At 40.0% G+C, this 18,285-nt stretch overlaps 1 protein-coding gene across 2 annotated transcripts in view; it reads left to right on the forward strand.

Moving 5' to 3' along the window:
* The first annotated feature begins 685 nt into the window (after positions 1 to 685).
* Positions 686 to 18,285, forward strand: part of tyrp1a (tyrosinase-related protein 1a) — a 43,301-nt gene continuing 25,701 nt past the window's right edge. Inside the window, exon 1 of one of the 2 annotated variants that reach the window (XM_059974658.1) lies at positions 686 to 1,531. In XM_059974658.1, coding sequence (XP_059830641.1) covers positions 851 to 1,531 — 681 coding nt within the window. In that variant the 5' untranslated portion in view covers positions 686 to 850. The remainder of the gene's footprint in view (positions 1,532 to 18,285) is intronic. The other variant, XM_059974657.1, reaches the window with a different exon arrangement.

The following is an 18,285-nucleotide window of genomic DNA, read 5'->3' on the forward strand; positions in this document are numbered from 1 at the left end:
GTTAAATGAGTGGCAGAGTGGGATTGATGAGATTGCTCTACATGGGTTTTGGGTCGAATGGTCCCCAGCGTCAATACAAAAAAAACACAATTGATATCTGTAAAATTCATCCCTCATAAGCATGTAGAACATTGAGCAAATCACCACGAATAGCCGCTCTTCCCATAATTGCTGTGCCGAGCACAATACCAAATAAGCTCAATCTCTTCTACCTGCACATGATCCATATCCTGTTCCCTGCATATTCATATGCCTATCAAAAATCCTCTTCAATTCTGCTAGCACACCTGGTTCCGAACAACAGGGGTAGCCCTCCCAGACATTCACTATTCTGGATGTAAAATAACACGACGTGTCCTTCTCTAAACTTACACCCCTCACCTTAAATGCATGTCAATGACAAGCATGAGCCCTCAACCTGGTACGGAAAGTGGGTGAAAGGTGTGGCTGATAGGATTAATAGACACGGATTGAATAGCCCATTGGGTCTAATAACGACCTTTCCGAAACTCGTGCCTTAAGAGCAGATGACAACATACTATGGAAGTACAATGATCATTAATGAAAACATCTTTTTAAAATGAATAAATGTTAACAATTTTCCGCTACGTTATTGGCCTGAAAGAGAAATCACGAGGTGAACAGCAGACTGTCCCCTGACATGGGATGATTTAGTATTTAAAGAGGATTCCCCAAGTTGTGTGGAGAAAACGGATTAGTGATGAGTTTAGTAAGAGGGGGGCAAAGAATCAGGAGCTTCAAAGGACTAGCGAGCAATTAATGAGAAGATTCAGGAGCTTTGAAGGACAGCGGCCGGTTACTGAGAAGAACTTTGTTCCTAAAGCTGCGGATGGAGCGCGTCCGTGACTGGCTGCTGTTGGCAGGTTTGCTGAACACTGTGTGTGCTCAGTTCCCCCGCGAGTGCGTGAGCCCAGAGGCGCTGCGGAGCGGCGAGTGTTGCCCGGCGCCGAGCGGCGCGCCGGGAGATCGCTGCGGAGCCAGCCGGGGCCGGGGGGTGTGTGCAGACGTACGGGTCGACCTGGCAGCGCACGGCCCCCAGTACCCGCACGACGGCATCGACGAGCGCGAACGCTGGCCGCTCCGCTTCTTCAACCGCACTTGCCGCTGTGCCGCTAACTTTGGCGGGCCCGACTGTAGTACCTGCCGCTTCGGCTGGACTGGCTCCGACTGTCGCCAGCCTCTGCGGATCCTCCGCCGGAATGTGCTGAGCTTGAGCCCAGATGAGAGGGCCAAGTTGGTGTCGGCTCTACATAGGGCAAAACTCACTCCCCACCCCGAGCTGGTGGTGGCCACCCGCCGCCGGCCCGAGCTGCTGGGCGCCGACGGCAACAGTCCACAATTCGACAACATCTCCATCTACAACCTCTTCGTCTGGACCCACTATTACTCGGTAAGCAAGACCTATCTGGGCGCTGGACGCACCTTCGGCGACGTCGACTTCTCCCACGAGGGGCCCGCGTTCCTCACCTGGCACCGTTACCACCTACTGCAACTGGAGCGAGACATGCAGGTAACCCTGGGGTAACATCCGTGAACTTGCTCGCTGTACAAGCCCGTTAACTGTCCTTTTCCAGTTCTTCCACCCTCTCACTTCACCACGCCACTCACTCTCTTACTGGCCCTTTAACGGTTGTCTCACACTAATATACAATTTGTGTTGTTTTTGCCTTCCATTGTCTTGGTATTTGTTTGCCAAAATTTAAAATGATCTTGTTCTCTAGTGCAAGTTTAATAACTGCACTTTGACTTGTTTGCCTGCACCAAGAGGCAATGGGTTAAACTTTTTACTAATGCAGTATCATAAGCAAAATCTTAGCCCCTATAACTCTTCTACTGGTGCTCTTGGTGTGGTGAAAAGAGTCAGTTTGTTCTATTTCTTCTCTTTCAATAGCTTATGCAACATTTGTGCCCCTGCTTCCCCTGCCACTTTTTCCCTCTTACTGTCCTCTGATTCTTTGGTTTATTTAGTTTCAAGATAATTGTCGGTTAAGTTCTTCCGGTTGTGATTCAAAGTTGGAGAAAGGTCTGTTTTAATGCTTCAGAAAGTATCTGGCATACGTGGACTTGGGAAGGTTGTTTTCTGGCAAATGTGTACTTGGTAAGTGGAAGTTCTTCAAAAGTGAAGTTTTGAGAATACAAAGTTTTTTTTTTATATGCCTGTCAGAAAAGGTAAAGATAACAGATTTAGAGAATCTTTTTTTTTCAGATTTTATTTCTAGGAATATTTTTTCCTCGAACCCTTGAGTTAATGTTAAAATTATGTAAACCATAGCTTACAAAACATAAACTTCTCCATAAAATAAAAACAATCATGGCAGAAAAAAATATCAATGTAATAACCAAGTGTGCTGTTAGACCTCTAATAACAGAAAAGACTACCATTCAGCAATCTGCTTCACCACTACATTCACCACTATTCCTTCCCCCCCCCCCCCACAGGAAACCTAAATATTTTTCTATTTTTGTTTATAGATGTCCAGTCTATCAAATTGTTTGTAAGACATGCGTTCAAAAGCTTCTACTTCGGCTATTTATGTGACCTGCTACTGAAATGATGGTCCCGTCCCCCCCCCAGGTTCCTCCAACCTCAAGTATAATTTGTCTTCCTACCATTATGCTCATCTGGATCCAATTTTGAGAGTGTTTAAGTACCCCAAGTAACGCGAAACAAAAAATCTAAAACAGAGGGAGTTGAATACCTGAAACATCACCAATATACTTGTGTATTATAATCCAAAATTATTGAATTCTGGGACAGCATTCAGGGTAATTTTCAACGCTAATCTATGTGACCTCGCTGGAGTCCAATAGAAGCAGTGTGGGATCTTAAACTGAATAAGGCACACCCTCCAGTCTCTTGGCATTGTTTTGACATTTTTGCAGATTTTGTCCCACTCTTTTGTCTCAAGTCATACTCAGGTCTTTTTCCCATGCTCTTTTAAGACCCAACAGAATTTTGTCCCCAGAAATTTGTGTTAAAGCTGAATAATAAATTGAAGCTTTACCATATGCAGCAAGTACAGTAGACAGTATTGTAGCAACTTGTGGGGGTTGCTGTGTAGAACCAAAAGTTGTATGTAGCAAATGATATCTCCAAAATTGTAACCTAGAAATATCATACTGTTGGGTTAATTGATTAAAAGATTTTAAACTATCACTATTATAAAGGTCTCCCAATTTAATTATGCCTTTCCCTTCCCATTCCCTCCAGAAGAAAGGGGACATCAATACACAACTTTAGATTCCTCCAAATACATGAAACTTCATTCAAGTATGGATTAAATTTAAATAATCTGGCTAGTTTATTCCAGAACAAATGCATATCGATATAATTGGGTGAGACCCTGCCTCAGGAGATAACTTGATAGACAAACATTGTAACATAGGGATGGGAGAAAGAGCAATATGATACCAAGGAGGTGCTCTCTCTAAAAGGAGAAAAGCTTTAGTTATTTTATCAAATTGTTGAAAATATGTTAACTGGATTTGCACTGGTAATGATTGGAACAGATAATTAATCTTTGGAATGCTATTGATCTTCAGGGCATTCACTTTTTCTGACATTGACAAATACAATTATAACCATCTGTCTACATCACATGAAATTCTCTGCAATAATGGATAGAATCTTGGTTTTTGAGTGAGATTGAAGGACTGGTTAAAGAAAAGGAGGTACATAACACATAAGCAGGAAAGAACAAATGAGGAACTTCAGAAGTTTAAGAAATGCAAGAGAACACAAGAAAGAAATCAGAAGTTCAAAGAAGGCATGAGGTTGCTCTGGCAAACAGTGAAGAATCTGCAACTGCAGAAACTAATTGAAACAAAAATGCAGGACCTGGGTAAAATGTCTACTTACATTTTTAGTGAGGTGCTCACATGACTTGGTGGCAAAATGACATGCCATTCACTTACTCCTTACCTAATACCTATAATGAATTATACAAGTGGAATGTTTAACCAAAATACATACAATAGTACTCAAATATTAATGAAATATTAAATACACTACAGCCTGATGAGGTGTTCCCTCAGTCTCTGTGGGAGGTTAATGCAGGTATTGCAGAGATACTTAAAATGTCTTTAACCACAGGTGAGATGCCAGAGGATTAGAGGAGATAGCTAATGTCATTCTGCTATTTAAAAAAGGTAAGAATAAGATGGGACTGAATGAAAATGAGCCTGTTATCAGTAGTGGATAAGTATTTGGAAGGTATTCTAAAGGATCAGATATATAAACAGGGACAGATGAAGAATAGTCAGAATGGCTTTGTGCATTGTAAGTCATGTCTGACCAATTTTATTGAGTTTTTTGAGAATTTTACCAGGAAAGTTGATGAAGGCACATCAGTGGATGTTGTCTGCATGGATTTTAGGAAGGCCATTCATAAGGTCCCACATGGGAGGTTAGACAAGAAGGTTCAGTCGCTTGACATTTAAGATGAGATAGTTAATTGGATTAGACTTTGATTTCATGGGAGAAGCTAGAGGATGGTACCAGGTGGTTGCCTTTCTAACAGGAGGGCTGTAACTAGTGGTGTGCCACAGGGATTTGGTGTAGGGTCTGTTGTTGTTTGTCATCTATGTGAATAATTGGGATGATAATGTGGTAAACTGGTTAAGAGAATTTCCAGTGACACAAAGGTTGGGAATATAGTGGACAACAAGGAAGACTATCAGAGCTTGCAGTGAGATCTGAACCAACTGGAAAAATGGCAGATTAAATTTAATGCAGATAAGGTTATTGCATTTTGAAGGTCAGACCAGGGTAGGACATAGACAATGAGTGGTAGGGTATCAAGGAGTGCAGTAGAACAAGGGGATCTGGGAATAAAGACCCATAATCTCTGAATGTGGCCTAACAGATAGAAAGGGCTATAAAGGCACATTAGCCTTTCATAAATCAAAGTATTGATACAGGAGTTAGAGTATTGTGTACAGTTTTGGTCACCTTCCTACAGGAAAGATGGCAGTAAGATTAAAAGAGTGCAGAGAAAATTTACAAGTATGTTTCCAGGACTGGATGACTGAGTTACAGGGTAAGGTTGAATAGTTTAGGACAGGGGTCGTCAACCTTTACCACTGAAAGAGCCATTTGGACCCATTTCCCACAGAAAAGAAAACACTGGGAGCCACAAAACCCGTTTGACATTTAAAATGAAATAACCCTGCATACAATGTATTTTTTGCCTTTATGCTATGTATAAACAAACTATAATGTGTTGCATTTATGAAATTGATGAACTCCTGCAGAGAAAACAAAATTACATTTCTGCATGCAACAAAAACATTTTGAACTCCGAAAAAAAGATGTTGGGTTGAAGGTTACTTTTAAGTAAAATACTCAATGTCTATTTGAGTCCTTCTTGTATTTATGAAAAAAGCTGAACTTAAATTGTCCACCAGCAGCAAACCAAAAATAACGTCAGCCAGCTGTCAACCTGAAAAATAAAAGGACTATTTCACTGAACAATGAAAAAATATGAATATACATAAAATAATAGGCAATTAAAATATTTATCATACTTGGTTAATGGGATTTCTGCTCCTGGACCTCAGCGCACAGCGTCTGCACATCAGGGCTGTATGACATCACCTTCATCTTTACACAGGATCGTAAGCTGTCATCTGTGAGGCGTGCGCGATGTTTGCTTTTAATAAAGTTCATGTTGGAGAACACCTGCTCACATATGTGGATCCAAAGATCGACAGGACTCCAAGCGCATACTTTTTAATGTTTACATAAATGTCGGGGATAGCATTCCATGTTTCGAACACAAGTTTGTCTGGTGTGAGGAGGTTTTCAATAGCACTCCATTTGTGATTCTGAGCAAGAACGGCCTTCTGACTGGCAACATCTTCATGGTCTGCTGTCAAGCGTCTAAACTTGGACACCCATATGTCTTTGTCGGCTATGTTGGCCAGTTCCATCTCAAGATCAGGTTGACTCACACCTGCCAATGCAGTCGTATTCAGTAGGGATGGATCGATGCTTAGGAGAGTGACCGGGAAGGATAATGTGTTTTTTTTTCCTCTCTGAACTCACAGAAGCGTTTCCCAAACGATGTTTGCATTGCGATGAGAGGGGAGATGCTGAAACGCTTTGTCGCGTGTCTGGAAGAAGTGAACAATTCATGTAGCTTTTCCAACCACTCTGGCTGTTCCAGTTCAGGAAAGGTGAGCCCTTTGCTGCCCAGGAAAGTTTTCACTTCTTCCAGACACGCGACAAAGTGTTTCAGCACCTCCCCTCTTGACAGCCACCGGACTTTGTTGTGCGGCAGGAGATCAGAATATGCGCTTTCCAGCTCGTCCAGTAACAAATGGAATTGATGGTGATTTAAACTTTTTGCCATTATTTTATTGACAGTCTGAATGAAAACATCCATTACTTCTGTGCATTCTGGAGGAAATGTTTGAGCGCACAGTGCCTCTTGGTGCAAGATGCAGTGAAAAGTCAGCAGCTTTCTGTCCAGCGACTTCTGCAGTAAAGCCACAAATCCCTTGTGCGTTCCTGTCATACTTGGTGCCCCATCAGTAGCTACTGACACCAGGTGGGTGGTCTTTATTCCTTTGGCTGTTAAACAATTCAAGACAGCCTCACAGATGTCCTCCCCCCCCCCCCCCCCCCCCGTGTTTGGCCTTTTAGAGGTATCAACTCAATCATTTCTTCCTGTGGCTCGGCAGAGTTTACATACCGGCAGAACAGCACTATTTGTTCAATATCACCTTTGTTTTTAGACTCGTCACAGGCAATCGAGTAGGCCACAGCTGAATTGATGTCTTTAATTTGCTGTCTTTTGATGTCTTCTGCCATTTTTATGGCTCTGTCTTTGACAGTCTTTGCAGAGAGGAGCATATCCCTGATTTTCTGCACAATTTCACTCTTGTTTTTAAAGTCCGTGAATAGATGTTCTGAAATCTTAATGAAAGATTCTTTTATATATTCACCATCTGTAAACTGCTTCCTGTGCCTGACTATTTCCTGAGCGGCAACAAAACTAGCATATGTAGTTGATTTTCCAGACTTCATCCACTTCTTGAAATGATTTTTGCTCAGATCAACCTTCCGCATCAGTTCCGAAACGGCTTTTTTTCCTCTCATCTCCATCCAGATATTTTTGAGCAAAGGCTGCGTGTTTATTCTGGAAATGTTTTAGGACTTTTGACTTTTTGTTGTTTGCTAGTTTTTCATTGCATATTAAGCATACCGGTAAACCAGTCTAGTCAGCAGTGAAAGCAAATGAATCTGCCCACGTATCATTAAACGTTCTGTTTCCTTCAGTCACTTTTCTCTTTTTAGAATTCTCCATAGTTGGCCTACCTTGGATTGAAAAATTAAAGAAATCGCGCACTGGCGGGTGTCGAGCATTGACAGTAGGGACGTATATTAATAGCGACAAAAAACACGTTTTATTTAGATTGTACAAGATCACCATAATCTTCAAATTTAGAATTACATTTCAAAACCTAACTAACTAACATAAAATACATTTTAATTAAATACTCATCATTTATTTTCCAAAGCCACAGGGAGCCGCAGCACAGAGATGAAAGAGTCGCATGCGGCTCTGGAGCCGCGGGTTGCCGACCCCTGGTTTAGGACTTTATTCTGTACAACGTAGGAGAATGAAGAGAGATTTGATACCAGTATACTGTATATATCAGGGGTATAGATAGGGTCAATGCAAACAGACTTTTTCTACTGAGTTTGGGTGAGACTTGAACCCAAGAGGTCACACATTAAGGGTGAAAGGTGAAATGGCTAAGGGGAACATGATGGGAAACTTCTTCACATAGGGTGGTTAGTGTGGAACAAGCTGCCAGTGGAAGTATTGGATACAAGTTGGATTAAAACAGTTTAGAGAAATTTGGATGACACAGGTATTGGAGGGCTATGGTCTAGGTACAGGTCGATGAGACTTAGCAGATTAATAGTTTGGCATGGACTAAATGGGCCAAAGACCCTGTTTCTATGCTGTAGTGTTCTTTGACTCCTCTATGACCAATGTTTTGTTTCCTCTTTTGGAATTTTGGTTTTTGATTGCCAAGTTCTAAAATTGTCCCAATGCCAATGTTTGTTGTTTATATGGTAACACTTAGCCCAGCCTTTCAGTGTAATGATTTGTTTAACTTGTTGGTCACAGCTTGATTTCCCTTCCTATTGAAGTTCTTTTGGCCTTTTACTGGGATATAAACTTGTTATGAACTGTATTAATTCTTCAAGTGTTGGCCATCTTTTGTGTACTGTCATGCCTTTTTAATGTAATTTGCTAAACTAGCATTGCCAAGTCATTCCCCACAACCGTGACCGTAATGTTATAGTGGATGAGGAACATCTTGCCTGCTCCAAGATGAGATGCCACATTAGTGGTTTCCTTGCAAGATGTTATGGGTTGATGAAAATTAAGTGCCTGAAGGCAGGAAAAAACAGTTGAAGTGAATTTAAATCTGTTTGAGTATTGACAAATGCTGTGCAAAAATTGATACTTGGGTTGTTTCTACTTTTATTAATCTAGATTTTGGGGGTAAGAAAATTATCTGTAAGTAGTGCATTAGGATGTAATAACAGGGCAATTCAGCAAAGAAGGAAAGACACAAGTGGTCACAGAATGCTGTACATATTTGTTCAATTTGTATGTAAAATATTTGGAGGAGGGGAATAATACTAATTCCCACCATTTTTTTTTAACTTTTTTATAAAATGAGTTTGTGTAAGGCTGAAGTTGAATTTTAATAATTTGTACTTTTTGACAACCTCGTGTATTTTTCACAGAATGTGGTGGTTCGTCCTCGCTTTCTGGCAGAAAGCAGTATAGCAGTTAAACTAACCGTTTATCACCTTTCTAATTTTTCATTGGTCAAGTATTACCCACATGATGTAATTGCGCAATCATTGATTGGTTTATTTTATCTATTTTTTAATTTAGTTTTATTTTTTTATCTCAATTATAATAGGAATGGATTTTTCAGAGGCACTGTCTTTATTGTCTTTCATCTTTGCATTCTTTGCTGTTAATTCACCTCCATTTTTTTCCACAGCTCTTTGTTTAGTTTGCTTAGTATTTGTATGTTTGTACTTTAAAAAAATCATTAAGAATTAAGACAGCCATTCATTCTTGTCTCCTGGAAGAACTGTAAGGATCAGAAAATAAACAAAGATCTAACACAACTGTGGTTGCATCATGATTGCACACCAGCTGAGAAGGCATTGTCTAAGCTTTCAAGAAACAAGTCTTGGGTGTGATTGTTTTTCTCATATTGGTACGTGGTAAAGAAAGGACTGCACTAGTTGTATAGACTCATAAAGGCAAATTGGTGTGCGATATTAGCAGTGTGTATTTTCCTCTGGAATTCTGATCTTCATATTGTAAAGTAAATTCGTACATCAGTTTTAACTGATGGGGAAAATACAAAATAAAAAGATGATCAACAAAAGGATACTAATTTAAAAAAATCTGAACCTGGCCAATTATGATAGAAATTTGAAAGTGACTATTGATGCAAGTATTCCACACATTTATGCCAAGCGGTGGATAAAATAATGTAACTTGGCTTTCTGTTACTATTTTCTCTATTTGGAGAAATGGAGCCAAAATAAATTGGAGTTGAGCTACAAATTAGTTGTGAATTCATTCCAGGGCAGAATAAGATTGAGTGAGTTAATGACATAATCCTGTTCCAATGTAGATCCTGGACTGCTGTGATGATAGTAAGTAGAGAGAATGAATCTGTAAAACTTCTGTCACTTTGCCTGAGTGATTAAAATTAATGCAGGAAATTTAAAGTTACCTGGCTTTCATGAGAAAAATTTAACTTCAGCCAGATCTAGTGCCAACTCTCATTTTAAAAGATTTCACCTAATTAGTATTAATAACTTGGTAAAACTGCACAGGATCCGTGTCCTCATTGTTTAACCACTGTAGTCCTGGTAACATCCTTGTGAGCTGGCAGTCTGTTTCATTCCAAAGTTGCTACACAGTATTCCAGATTGAATGGAGTGTACCTTCCCTCTTTTCCTCTAATTTTTAGAGGTTAGCATTTCAATTAGTCTTTTGTTCTTGATGCCTGGCCACTAACACTAATGATCTTTGTATTGCACATGTGTGTGTACATCTATCTCAACCTTCACAATTTCTAACACTTCAAGAATGTTTATTGTCATTCTTCAATACAATATTGTCATTCTTTATTCAATCCTTCAATAAAGGAGAACAAAATGATTGTTACTTTGGATCAGATGCAGTATTTAAAAAAAAACACTCACTCGACCCTAAAAAAAAACCTACAAAACTATAATATAAAAACAATCTTATAAAATCTAATGTACAAGTATGCTTAGTGTTATGAATGAGGAGCAACTCTGATGGGCAGAAGGGTGCAAAGTTGGCCCCCTTTGAGAATTGCAAAATCGCTATTATTTCGGGTCTGATACCAAGGAAATGAGAGAGATAAACAGCTTAAGTCAGTTAATGAGAGAGAGACAATGCAGAAATACACAAAAGTAGAATGTCTCCTCTAACAAGCAGAACAGAACCACTGATTACTGCTGTTGTCTCTTGGAGAAGGAATTGTGTATTGAGTACTGTTCTATTCATTGAAGCCCCTCGGGGGCAACCAGAGTGGTCTGGTTGATGGATTGCATCATCCCAACCTGATTGATACCTGAGACCCCGTGAGTGGGGATAAAAGTAGGGTCTGGGGAAACACCCCTCAGGCGCACCAGGAGAGATGCTACAAGACCGGTGGGGGCTTGTGTATGTGTGTCCACCCTTGCCTGGGTGATGAGTCCTCCACAGAATGGTCTAGCTAAAGGACGGAGGGGTCATACGTGAGTGGCTACAACAACGATACATCGACGGATCAAGATCTTAAAAGGAAAGTCGGCAAGCCAATAGCTGTTACAACCCCCTCTCCCCCCCTCCTGAACTTTATATTTCCATCAGACAAATCATTATCCCCGAGACAACGATAGAGCTTATTTCTTATTGATTATTATTATACCAGCACTTTTAGGTTTAGTATTGATGTGTGTATTTGCATTGATAATTATTTTTGTGTATTTTTACTAATAAATACTGTTAAAAATAGTATCAGCAGAATCCAACAGATACTCCTATCTTTACTGGTAAGACACCCAGTTACGGGGTTCATAACATTAGACAGATTATATGTATATAGTGATAATAGATGTGTGTGTAGTAGAGGTGGGGTTGGTTAATGGATGGACGTGTTGATCAGCCTAAAGGCTTGGGAAAGTAAGTTTTTAAGATTAGTGGTTTCTCATGTGAAAATGATTACAAATGCTAGATTCTCAACTTAGTCCAAACCTGTTAAAATCATGCTTGTGGTGATGTCCATCTGCTTAATTTGCCTACTTGACCTGTCACTCTTTGAAATTTTGTTCTCAACTATATTACTGACCAAGCCTCTACCTTTCTGTAATCAGCAATCTTTGGTAACACTATCGCTAAGTCAGTAATGAATATTTTCTAAATTTGAGACCTGCATCAATCATTATTACCTTGTCTATATGCATACCCATTGGGCTGACTCTTGGTTCCTGAGAGTTTCCAGTTGTCATCTTCACATGCCTATATTCTCCAGATATTGAGGTGGAGGTTCTATCATGCTGGACTTGGTGTGGCTTGAGTAGTTGCAGGGGAATCAACTGCAAACTGAAGTGCAGCCCTTGACGTGTCCTAAAAACCATATACCCTACTTTCCCCAGCCAACCAGTTTCCTAATCTGGTCACTAACATTCATTTATGCTTTAATTTTGGCAAAAAAACCTCCTGTGTTGAAACTTTTTATTATTTCTCCCAAGATGTGTGGCTATTGATAAACTGAGAAAATTATGTATTGTGATTTAGTTATCATAGACCCAATTGAATGGTATAGATTTGTGTTCATGATGAACTGTCCAGTTTATGATTTTTGTATTTGGCCATGATTTAATAAGTGTACTATAAAGTGGATAAATCTCTGGGTCCTGACAGGATATAAGTGGATCAATCTCTGGGTCCTGACAGGATATGTGGATAAATCTCTGGGTCCTGACAGGATATTCCCCAGGACCTTGAGGGAAGTTTGTGTAGAGCTCTGACGGAGATCTTTCAGATGTCATTAGAAACGGATGTTGTGCCAGAGGATTGGCGTATTGCTCATGTGGTTCCATTGTTTAAAAAGGGTTCCAGAAGTAAGCCTAGCAATTATAGACCTGTCAGTTTGACATCAGTGGTGGGTAAATTAATAGAAAGTATTCTTAGAGATAATTATAAATACTATCTGGATAGACAAGATCTGATTAGGAGTAGCCAGCATGGATTTGTGTGTGGAAGGTCATGTTTGACAAACCTTATTGAATTTTTTGAAGAAGTTACGAGGAATGTTGACGAGGGATAAGACAGTGGATGTAGTCTATATAGACTTCAGCAAGGCCTTTGACAAAGTTCCACATGGAAGGTTAGTTAAGAAGGTTCAGTCGTTAGGTATTAATGCTAGAGTAATAAAATGCATTCAGCAGTGGCTAGATGGGAGATGTCAGAGAGTAGTGGTGGATAATTGTTTATCGGGATGGAGGCCGGTGACCAGCAGGGTGCCTCAGGGATCTGTTTTGGGTCCAATGTTGTTTGTAATATACATAAATGATCTGGATGATGGGGTGGTAAATTGGATTAGTAAGTATGCCGATGATACTAAGGTAGGAGGTGATGTGGATAGTGAGGTGGGTTTTCAAAGCTTGCAGGGAGATTTATGCCGGTTAGAAGAATGGGCTGAACATTGGCAGATGGAGTTTAATGCTGAGAAGTGTGAGGTTCTACATTTTGGCAGGAATAATCCAAATAGAACATACAGGGTAAATGGTAGGGCATTGAGGAATGCAGAGGAACAGAGAGATCTAGGAATAACAGTGCATAGTTCCCTGAAGGTGGAGTCTCATGTAGATAGGGTGGTGAAAAAGGCTTTTGGAATGCTGGCCTTTATAAATCAGAGCATTGAGTACAGAAGTTGGGATGTAATGTTAAAATTGTACAAGGTATTGGTAAGGCCAAATTTGGAATATTGTGTACAGTTCTGGTCACCGAATTATAGGAAAGATATCAATAATTTAGAGAGAATGCAGAGATGATTTACTAGGATGTTACCTGGGTTTCAGCACTTAAGTTACAGAGAAAGGTTGAACAAGTTAGGTCTCTATTCATTGGAGCGTAGAAGGTTGAGGGGGGATTTGATCGAGGTATTTAAAATTTTGAGAGGGATAGATAGAGTTGACATGAATAGGCTGTTTCCATTGAGAGTAGGGGAGATTCAAACGAGAGGACATGATTTGAGAGTTGGGGGCAGAAGTTTAAGGGAAACACGATGGGGTATTTCTTTACTCAAAGAGTGATAGCTGTGTGGAATGAGCTTCCTGTAGAAGTAGTAGAGGCCAGTTCAGTTGTGTCATTTAAGGTAAAATGGGATGTGTATATGGACAGGAAAGGAGTGGAGGGTTATGGACTGAGTGCGGGTAGGTGGGACTAGGTGAGATTAAGAGTTTGGCACGGACTAGGAGGGCTGAGATAACCTGTTTCTGTGCTGTGATTGTTATATGGTTATATATAGAAGTATACAAGCTGAACTAATGAAAAGTTCATATGAACAAGAAAAATCCAAAGGACACAAAGGTTACCAGTTTCTAAAAGGTCAGTGAGTGTGAGGGCATTTTATCTGAATGCCTGTAGTATTCAAAACTAGTTCAATTAACTTGTGGCACATATCAGTACAAAGGAGTATTATTCACTGGCCATTACAGAAACATAGTTGCAGGGCAGAAATGATTGAGAATGAAATATCCCAGGGTATCTGGTATTAATGGAACAATAGACAGGAAGGTGAAGGAAATGGGTAGCACTCTTAAGTATGTAATTTCAGTAATAGTGAGAAGAGGCAAGATCCAAGGAGAAGAATGTTGAGTCCATCTGAGTGGACGTTAGGAATGGTAAAGGGGGACAAAACACTGATGGAATTTCTCTATAATAACATTGCAGTGACTTGGGCAACAAACCAATAAATATCTGATGCATTTAAGAATGGAATGGCAGTTGACATGGGGTCTTTAACTTGCACATAGTATGGGCCAATCCAGTTAATTGAGTTTGTTGGATTCTGTTTTGATCCAAGGTTCTTTCATTTGTCATGAATGAGGCATAAAACTTGTTGCTTCATGATTGTTTTATTAAGTACTAAGAGAATAAATGAATTAGGAACGGAAAGTAGCAAGAGTCTAGAAGTGACAGCAGGAAGAAACAAAGAAAAGAATAAGGTGGTGACCCAGTGTGCTCTGCTCTTATACCGTACAATCAAACTGGTAAATACGAGTTAACCAGTCAAATAGCCCCCATTCAAGTAATGTGATACACAAGAATCTTCCAGAATAATACAAAGCTATAACCACTAGGAATTACTCTGAACAATTGCATATACTGTACATGGGTATAAGAAAATTAAGCTGCAAAGAAAATAACAATCTAATCCAACAGGATATCTGATAGATTTCTTGAGCAGCATGTTTATGAACCTACAGGGGAAATACTTTCATAGATGCAGTCCTGTGTAATAAAACAAGTAAAATTAATGGTCTTATAATTAGATATCCTCTTGGAAAGAGTGGCTACAGTACGACTGTATTTCTTACATAAATGGAAGGTGCAGTACTTCAATCCAAAATGAGTTATCATACCGACAAGGGATACTACAAAAGGATGGGGGAGGAGCTGGCTGGTGTAGACTGGGAACACATGCTATATGGTTGAACTATTGAGAAACACTGGAAAACTTTCAAAGATGAGAAAATCAGCAGATGCTGGAAGTCCAAGTAACAAGCACAAAATGCTGAAGGAACTCAGCATCTATGGAAACAGTTGATATTTTGGCCGAGATCCTTCATCAGGACTGAAATAAAGACGAGAAGCTAAAGTAAAAAGGTATGGGGAGGGGATGAAGAATTCCAAGGTCGTAGGTGATGGGGGAAATTGGGAGAGGAATGAATTGAAGAGCTGAGACGTTGGTGAAATAGATAAGGGGCTGGAGAAGGGGGAATCTGATGAGAGGGTAGAAGACCATGGAAGAAAGGGAAGGGGGAGGAGACCAGAGGAAGGTGATGGGCAGGTAAAGAGATGAAGTGAGAGAGGGAAACAGGAATGGTGAAAGGGGAGGTGGGGCAGTTAGTGGAAGTTCAAGAAATTGATATTCAGGCCATCAGGCTGAAGACTATCTAGGCGGAATATGAGGTGTTGCTTCTCCAAACTCAGTGTGGCCTCATCGTGGCAGTAGAGGAAGCCATGGACTGACATGTTGGAATGTAAAGAAGAATTGAAATGAGTGGCTACTGGTAGATCCACTTTTTTTTCTAGCAGACTTGCTGAACTGATCTTTCAATTTCTGCTGGGTCTCAGCAATACACAGGAGTGTATGCTGGGAGCAGCAGATACAGTAGCTGACCCCCAACACAAGTGAACAGTCACCTCACCGGTAAGAACTAATTTGGGCCTGCGATGAGGTGGGAATCAGATTTTTATAATTGTATGAAGAGTGGAAAAGGGTGGTTAAAGTGAACATGAGTCACTTGGAAGGTGAAAAGTTAATATTGGGTAATGTAGAATTAGCCAAAGCATTGAATGACCTTTTTGTGTCAGTTTTTGCAGTGGAGGACATGTCTAACTTGCCAAAGAGTTGTTATGGACATGATGCAAGGTGAGGACTTCAATACAGTTGCTGTCACTAAAGAGGTAATTGTGAGAAAACTAATGGGCTTAAAGCTTGACTAGTACCGTGGACTTGATGGGATGCATCCCAGAGTACTGAAAGAGGTGGCAGAGGTTATATTAGACACATCTGTGATAATTTACCAAAACTCTCTGGATTCTGGGCAGGAGCCAGAGGTTGGAAGATGTTATCATGTCACTGTCTTTTTTTTTTAAAGACGTAGAGTAACCGTTGGATAGTTAGCTTAAAATAGGTGGTTGGGAAAAATGCCTAAAGCAATCATTAAGGAATAAGTCATGAGACAGTGGGATAAAGGTGATTCCATCAGACAGCATCAGCATGGATTCATTAATTGCAAGTCCTATTTGACAAACTTGCTGGAGTACTTGGAGGATATAATGAGCCGAGTGGAATAGGTGGAATTTGTATACTTAGATTTCCAGAATAAGGTGCTGTATAAGACTTGCCTATAAAATGAGGATGCATGGGGTTGAAAGTAATGTGTTAGCGTGGGGAAAAAAGGATTGGTTAAAAGAAGAGAGTTGGAATAAATGGGCGCTTAAAGCGTTGAGGAAGATCAAAACATCAAGGCAAATGTGGAAGGTGAGCGAGTGTTCAGCACCGTCTACCAGCCTCTCACTCTGCTGCAGGAGGAAGGTGTCTGCATGTGACTATCTCTCACTTGCTGCTCTCAAAGGAGGGCCCTTGCTTTCAAATTGTCTATCTCTGTCTCTCGTCGGAGGATGGTACTGAGGATCAGGGTCTGCAGTTTATGAATTGGACTATATGGAGTCCTTCAATTTTAATGTTTTTATATTTCATGTTTATGGCTGTTCTTTATTTGTGCAATTCGCTACATTTTTTTGCAAGTGGAGGGTGTTAATGTTGCTGTTGAATTTTTTTGTGTGGGAGAGAGTTGATGTTTTTCTTTTGAACGGCTTTCATGGCTTTTGTTTTGTGGCTATCTGGAGAAGACGAATCTCAGTTTTTATACTGCCTACATACTTTGATAATGTACCTTAAAACTTGAACCTTTTGTAGTTGACAGTCAGTGGTAAAAGCAGTGCAGCAGGTGTCTGTGCTGGGCCCTGCAACTGGTCATGATGTACATTAATGATTGGGTAGAGTGTGTATGTATGTGCATATCTATATATCAAGTATAGTGTATCTAAATCTGCAAATGACAGTGATTGGAAAAGCAAATTGTGGAGAGTCTACAGTTGGTATGGATAGGTTAAGTGAGTAAATAAAGGTCTGTCTGATGAAGTACAATGTTGGTAAATGTGAGAAATTGTTATTTTGGAAGGAAAAATGGAAGATCAGATTAGTATTTAAATAGTGAAAGATTGCAACCTGTTGTACAGAGGGACTTAGGAGTACTTGTGCTTGAATTGCAATAGGTTATCAAGAAGGCAAATGTAATATTCACCTCCAGTGCTAAATTAATTGAAGTTGAGAGCAGGGAGGCTATGCTAGTACTGTACAGGGTACTGGCAAGGCCACACCTGGGGAAATGTGTACTGTCTTTGTCATCTTATTTGAGAAGATTTACTGGCTTTGGAAGTGGTGATTCTGAAGATGAGGGGGTTAATCTAGGAGAAGGGATTGAGTTGCATGGGCTATACTTGCTGGAATTAAGAAGAATGAGAGGGGATCTCATAGAAACAGAAACATACAAATTATGAAAGGAATAACTAAGATTAGAGACAGGAAAGTTGTTTCCACAGGTAAGTGAGACTAGTTTTGGGAGACATGACCTGGAGGTTTGGGCAACCAATTAGTATGGTGATGAGAAATTATTTTCCTAAAGAATAGCAAATAGGTGGAATTTTGTACTCAGGGAAGTGGTAGAGTTTACCCCATTAAATGTATTTAAGACTCAGACAGATTTTTACATAGCAGATAATTAAGGGTTATGGGGAAAAGACAGGTAGATGGAGCTGAATCCATGGCCAGATCAGCCATATCTTATTGAATAGCAGAGCAGGTTTGACAGGCCCAATGGCTTACACCTCCTATTTCAGAATGTTGGTGTTCTTACTGTAAATTTGCTTATAGATTAGCACTAGTAAACCCTTAAGTGAAAACTGTCTGGTCTGGTAAATTTAGTGGCCAAAGTTCTTGAACACAAGAGTATCTAAGGTTATAATAAAGGTTCTGATTTAGTGGAAAACATAAAGATTTGTAGTAGATTATGAAGATATGGTGTGTATAGAAACCGTTAGACAATTCAAGAGGGAGTTTGGACTTGCCTGCACATAAGGATAATCTGAGATCGAGTAACTGAATTAGCCTGTGTAATGTGATTGGAGTGCTAGAAATATTATAACTCTTTATAGCACTGTAACACTAGATTCACATGCACAGGAATTAGGAGTTGAGAGCTGGGGCAGATCAGCAACGATCAGCTTGTGTAGTGGGATATGCTTAAGGGTTTAGTGCTTCTCTGGCACCATTTTATTTTTGTATATAATCTGGTAGAAAGAAAAGCACCTGCTTTTTTTTCTGACAAGCATA

This window comes from Hypanus sabinus, chromosome 7, assembly GCF_030144855.1.
Source record: "Hypanus sabinus isolate sHypSab1 chromosome 7, sHypSab1.hap1, whole genome shotgun sequence".
Taxonomy (NCBI): domain Eukaryota; kingdom Metazoa; phylum Chordata; class Chondrichthyes; order Myliobatiformes; family Dasyatidae; genus Hypanus; species Hypanus sabinus.